Genomic DNA, 5,498 nt, shown 5'->3' on the forward strand with positions numbered 1-5,498 from the left:
TGGGGCAAACCTGGGAGCAAGAGGGAAAAAAAATAACTGGGGGTGGGTGCCTTGTTTGGGAGGAGACAAAGGCGGAGAAAGGGAGGAGTGAAGGAAGAGGAGGGGGATGTATAAGCATGGAAAATGGTGAGAAGGGGGGATCAAGGAGCCAGTCACACATAAGCAAAGTGCTGGTTGGTTTGCTTGTTTGCCTGAGCCCTGCACCTGATCACCACAGTCCGTCGTACCTTCTTTCTGAGAGCGATTCCAAATCCTTTTCTGTGTGGCCCCACTCTGTGGCCCCAGCGTGACGGGAGTGGGTCCAGAGGCCTGGCTGCTAGCAGCGGCAGAAGGGAACACAGGTCACAGGGCCCCAGCAGCTGGAAACAGCGAGTGTCTGGGGCCAGCTGCTGGTGAGAGCGCTGTGGGCGTGGGCAGTTGGCTAGTGAACTCGAAGCTGGACTAGCTCACGAGCAAGAGGAGAGCGAGTCTTTCAGTCATGGGGCTGGCATGTGGTTGCAGCCCACCTGGTTGATCAGCCCCAGCACCCACAGACCTCACAAGAGGACCAGGCCTGCCAACCACCAGCCACATCTCCACCTCCTGGAGTCATGAAGGCCTTGGAGGTGCTTGAGCACGCATACCCTGAGCTGCTTTTGCCTCAGCACGTCCCCTCTGCGCTAGCCATGCAAGGTCCTGCCTCTGAAGCTGCCAGGACCATCCATCCCATCCTCCTCTTGCTGTGCTCTTGGCCCCTGGCAAGTGCTGGTGCTGCAGCTGCCACCTCTGTTCCCACCCAGGGGTGCACAGCGTGCCTCCAGCTGTGCTGGGATCTCTGGAGACTGGGGCATGCCCTTTGCTTCACCTTGATGATGGTTTGAAAGGAGCTGTTCTGGCTCTGGAGATGATGCTGTCTCATGGTCCCTCCCTGAGCCAGTCCGGGTTTCTGTCAAGAGGCCTCAGCTTGAACGTCCAGCAGAGAGCACAGGGTCCCCTGAGCTGCCCTCCTAGCAGGGCTGGCAATCTCCCCAACGCACAGTTTGCTGCCCCAGTGCTCCATCAGTCAGCGGTGTCACTGAGCCAAAGCTGCAGGGTAGCTCTAAGGCTGAGCTTGGGTAGTTGGGGGCGGGGGGGTCTGGTGGGTTTGGGATAGGGTCCCAGCACGGAGCAACAGAAGGGGATGGAGCAGCAAGAGGCCAGGAGCAGTGGCAGCAGGAGGGCTTAGGAGTGCAGTTTGGTAGGCAGCAGGGCGGGATCCCTGTCCTTCCTGATCTGGCTGTCCCCAGACTCCATGTGCTGTTCAAAAAGCACTTTCTGCAGTTTGATCTCCTTCAGGACTTGCAGACGCTCCAGCCCTGCGCTGCTCTGCAGCAGATCATAGTTCTCGGCTGGGTCTGACTCCAGGCCAAAGAGCAGCGGGGGCAAGTGAGGGGTCAGCGGGATCAGCCTATGGCAGGGCTGGTCTGGGGTTGGATCACTGTGAAAGGACCCTGCAGCAGAAACCCCCAGGTGGAGCTCAGTTTCTTCTCTTGGAGCTTTGGACAGGCAAACCATAGGGGACTTCACAAAGCTGCCCGTGCAGAGGAGAGGAGGGAGCACTAACCTGGTGTGAAGTACGGGGCCTTGTACTTCCCAGAGCAGCCGGAACCAGTAGACTTGTGCAGACGGGGGATTTCTCCTTTCAGGTCCGCTGGAGCTGAATCAGGTGGGCTCTCACGCCCAGGAGGCTTGTCCTATCCCAGCCTGATGGATGTGGCTGCTGCTGTTGCCGTGTGTGTGTTCAAGAGACTTAACGCTGCATTCCAAAGAGCCAGGTACACAAACACGCACGCAGGCTTACACAGTTAATGTGAACGGCAAAGCAGATTCGCATAGAGACAGCAATGCCTTTACCAGCACCCATGTGTACGTAACCACCACTTACGTAAACATGACCACAGCCCCGGCCTTTTCTGCCTTTGCAGATGATCAGGATTGGATGTTTGCTAGTGAAACATAAAGCCATCTTCACTCCCTGGATTCATAAGCACAGCATGTTCTTAGATTCCTCAAATAACAGTATGGAAATGAAGTCCAGGTAATACCTGTGGCTGGATGTCAAGCTCCTAAACCTGCCCGATTGTGTTGTTATTGGCCTTGGCCTCTGAATGGGGGTTGAGGCAGTGAGAAAATGCCCATGATGTTCGCATAGCCCCTTAGTGCTGGGTGCAGTCCCATCTGTACCAGGATCCAGTCGTAGAAGTGCTGAGTGGAGGTGTAGACCCCAGGCTGTTTTGCTCTCGCACAGCCTTTCCCCCAGCTCGTCACTCCAACAAGCCAGAAGTAGTCGGCGTTGTTGTCTTTGCACACGAGAGGACCACCGCTGTCACCCTGCAGCAGGGCAGAGAGCATTAAGGTGTTGTTGGGTGGCCACTGTCGGCACTATGGCTGGCTCCTTCTCTCTCACAGCAGCTGCCAGAGCTGTGTTCACTGCACAGAACGGCTCTGCTCAGGTGCTGGAGCCTCCAGCACTTTGTCTGGGAGGGGGCTGTGGGCCTGTAAGGCAGGGCTCTCTCATCTCTGCACGGTGATCCTGGATGGGTGGAAGACGGAGGTGCCAGGGTTGGGATCTGGAGCTCTGGGCTGCCAAGAGCACTAGATGGGCTTTTGGGGGAAGGGGAGGTGAGCCCCAACAGCGGTGGGGACCCAGCGGTGGCAGGGTGACTTGCCAGGCAAAGCCCGTGCTGGGGTGCATTTGGGTGGTTGTGTCAGGGCTGCCTGTGCCTCCAGGGGTTGACTTGTAGCACGCCCCTACCTGGCAGGTGTCGATGCCACCCTGCGGATAGCCAGCACACAAGTTGTAGCGGTGGATGGCCCCTCTGTACCACCAGCTGCTGTTACAGAGGTTGACATCAATGAGGCGGACCTTGGCCTCCTGCAGGACATCCGTTGCTCCTCCAGCTGTGAGCACAGAAAGGAATTAACACCCAGCAGCTCGTTGCCAGTTCTCCTCGCCTGTCTGGGTGAACCCCTTCCGTGGGGCTTGGCTTTGCGTCGTGAGAGGCGTTGTACCGGTGTTTCCCTTCTGCCCTGCTTTGGGGAATGGCTCAGGCCCATCTCTCTGTAGGCAGACGTCCCCGCAGCCTGACTCTGGCTTTCACCTCTGCTCTCAGGAAGCCCAGCCCGTCTGCCCAGTGTGCCAAGCTTGCACTCAGGACACGAGCACTTTTTGGGAACTCACATCTTGCGGTCGTGGAACCCCAGCCACTGACGTAGCAGGTTGTCAGCTCTGACACTCTCAGCGAGGCGTCGGGCACGCAGGCAAGCTGTATGTAGTAGCTGCACTGGACAGGCCGGTCCAATTCCAGCAAGGCAATGTCGTTCCTCTCCAAGATATTACTGTAGTGTTTGTGAACCAGGAGCCGCTTAATATGGCGCACTTGGACCTCAGGGCCCAGCTGAGTCAGCTGGGTGGCCCCGACCACCACGCGCCACATGGTGATGTGCCTGGAAGGCAGATGGAGAGAGGGGTCAGAGGGAGCAGAGCCGTGTGCTGCAGCAGCCCAGCAGTTCCCTGCCTTCTCCTTCACAGGGGAGAGAGGGCAGCAGCGTTACGGAGAGTGCGACTGCCCTCGCATGCCTTAGGCGCAAGGGATGTCGGGCTGGAGGCTGCTAGGAAGCAGTGGCACGAGCCCAGCCTTCTCCTGAGCAGTCTCTCAGCTGGGCTCTGGAGTGCGCAGGCACTGGGCATGCTGCAAGGAAACGGGATGGGAGTAGCACATGGTGCTGCGTCCAGGGCAGCTGCTAGTGTTGTGGGGAAATGCTCGTTCCCTGGTCCTCCTTACCTGGCCTTGATGAAGCAGTGGGCTGCTGTGAGGACCCACTGTGGGCTGATGAGGGAGCCTCCGCAGATGTGCCCTGTGCCTAATTCCCAGGGCCCCTGGATGCTGACGATCCAGGGCCAGGCCCCTGGCTGGGCATCTCTGCCCCCCACGACGCGCCACGTGCCGTAGTGAGCAGCCATGGGCCGGAGCCCACAGGTCCCTCTGCAACCAGAAACTCATTACTGTCCTGCTTGACCGCTCGCTGCTGTTGAGGCTGAAGGTCAGCCGTCTTCCCTCCCCACAAGGTACCGCATGGACAGCAGGGCCAGGGAACCCTGTGGGGTGTGCGTCCATCCGCCCCTGTTTCTGCTTGAGCCCCGTAGATGAGTTGTGCCGGCAGCCTGGGTGCTGGCAGGGAACTGGGGCTCCCACATGGGGTTCGGGAAGCTGTGACGTGGCCACAGGGGACAAGCGGGCACCCTCCAGTGAAGCCCATAATGGTTGCCCCAGCTCCCTCCCAGAGCCTCGGGCCACTTACCCACAGCTGTCCCATGTGCCGTGCACAGGCCAGTACACGGCCAGCAGGACGAGGAGGGGGAGCAAATTCATCGCTGCCACCAGTGCAGCAGCCGACGTAGTGCCCGCAGTAGTCACATTGCTTGCGGTGGCCTTGTCCCCGGGGCTGATGTCACAGAGTCGCTGGTTCCGGGTGCTGGGCACAGTGGCCTGTCGGGGGAGGGGGGCAACATGGGGGGTTCCAAGCAGGAGGGGAGGCAGAAGCTGGGATCGGACACCCCCGACAGCCCCCCGCTGAGTGCTCTGCTTGCGGGATGAGGGTGTGCAGGCCCCGTGGCAGGCAGCAGCGCCGGGCTCCGAGCGCTGCCTGCTACCAGCTGGCAGGAACAGCCCAAGTGGGGCATCACAGCCTCTTTGGGGAGTTCACTGCCACCCTGCTCTCTGCAGCTGTTTGCCGCCAGCTCCTTCCCAAAAGATATACACCAGAGATGATAGCTCCTACAGGCAGCATGCACATGTTTGGGTGTTGACCCAATCTGGTTACAGCGGCGGCAGGCAAGCAGTGATGTACAAGCCAAATAAGCCAAGCGTACCCACGCAGTGTCAACCTTCCTGCACAAAGCGCAGTGAAACGCGGATGCAGCACGGCCCACGCTGGCTCTGTCAGCCACAGCAGCCCCCGCTGGCAGGCTTCATGTCCTTGCTGTCTATGAGTTATAGCGCTGTTCTGGGCCAACGCTGACAAGGGCACTTGTGGCGCCTGGTATGCGTGGCCACGGACATGCAACTTTAAGCTCTCGACAGAGAAGGGTGCTCCTGCTCTCAGCCCCACGTGCCATTCTCCATGGCTTTGGTAAATCCTCTGTCAGCCTTGGCAGATTGACATAGAGTACATCTTCTTCTTTCAGCCTCTCAGGATCGGGATGTGATTCTCTTCTGAGCTGGCTGAGAAAGAACGTCGTTCATCTGTTAGGTCCAGATGAGTTCTTGAGTATTAGTCCCTCAGGGCTGTATTTTACTAAACAAATAGCTGGGTCCTCTCATGACCTTGCATGCTGTCTTCTAGGCTCTTGTCCCTGTTTTACTAGCAATGACAAATACAAATTTGATCGATTTAAAGTTTATTCAAGTGATGTCCTTCCAATTCTGTCCTTACCACGCTGCCCATTTCATCCAGCAAGAACCCAAAAGCTGATTGGA

General features: G+C 58.3%; 1 protein-coding gene across 1 annotated transcript; it reads right to left on the bottom strand.

Annotated features, from left to right (window-relative positions):
• Positions 1 to 2,153: 2,153 nt before the first annotated feature.
• Positions 2,154 to 3,982, bottom strand: LOC309604192 (acrosin-like; the record flags this gene model as incomplete). The annotated part of the gene is made up of 4 exons (XM_082339124.1): positions 2,154 to 2,349; positions 2,774 to 2,919; positions 3,200 to 3,465; positions 3,804 to 3,982. Coding segments are annotated over 4 exons (787 nt in total), but the record flags the coding sequence as incomplete, so codon positions are not given.
• Positions 3,983 to 5,498: the final 1,516 nt, after the last annotated feature.

Source organism: Platalea leucorodia, assembly GCF_965183815.1.
Source record: "Platalea leucorodia genome assembly, contig: HAP1_HAP1_SCAFFOLD_447, whole genome shotgun sequence".
Taxonomy (NCBI): Eukaryota; Metazoa; Chordata; class Aves; order Pelecaniformes; family Threskiornithidae; genus Platalea; species Platalea leucorodia.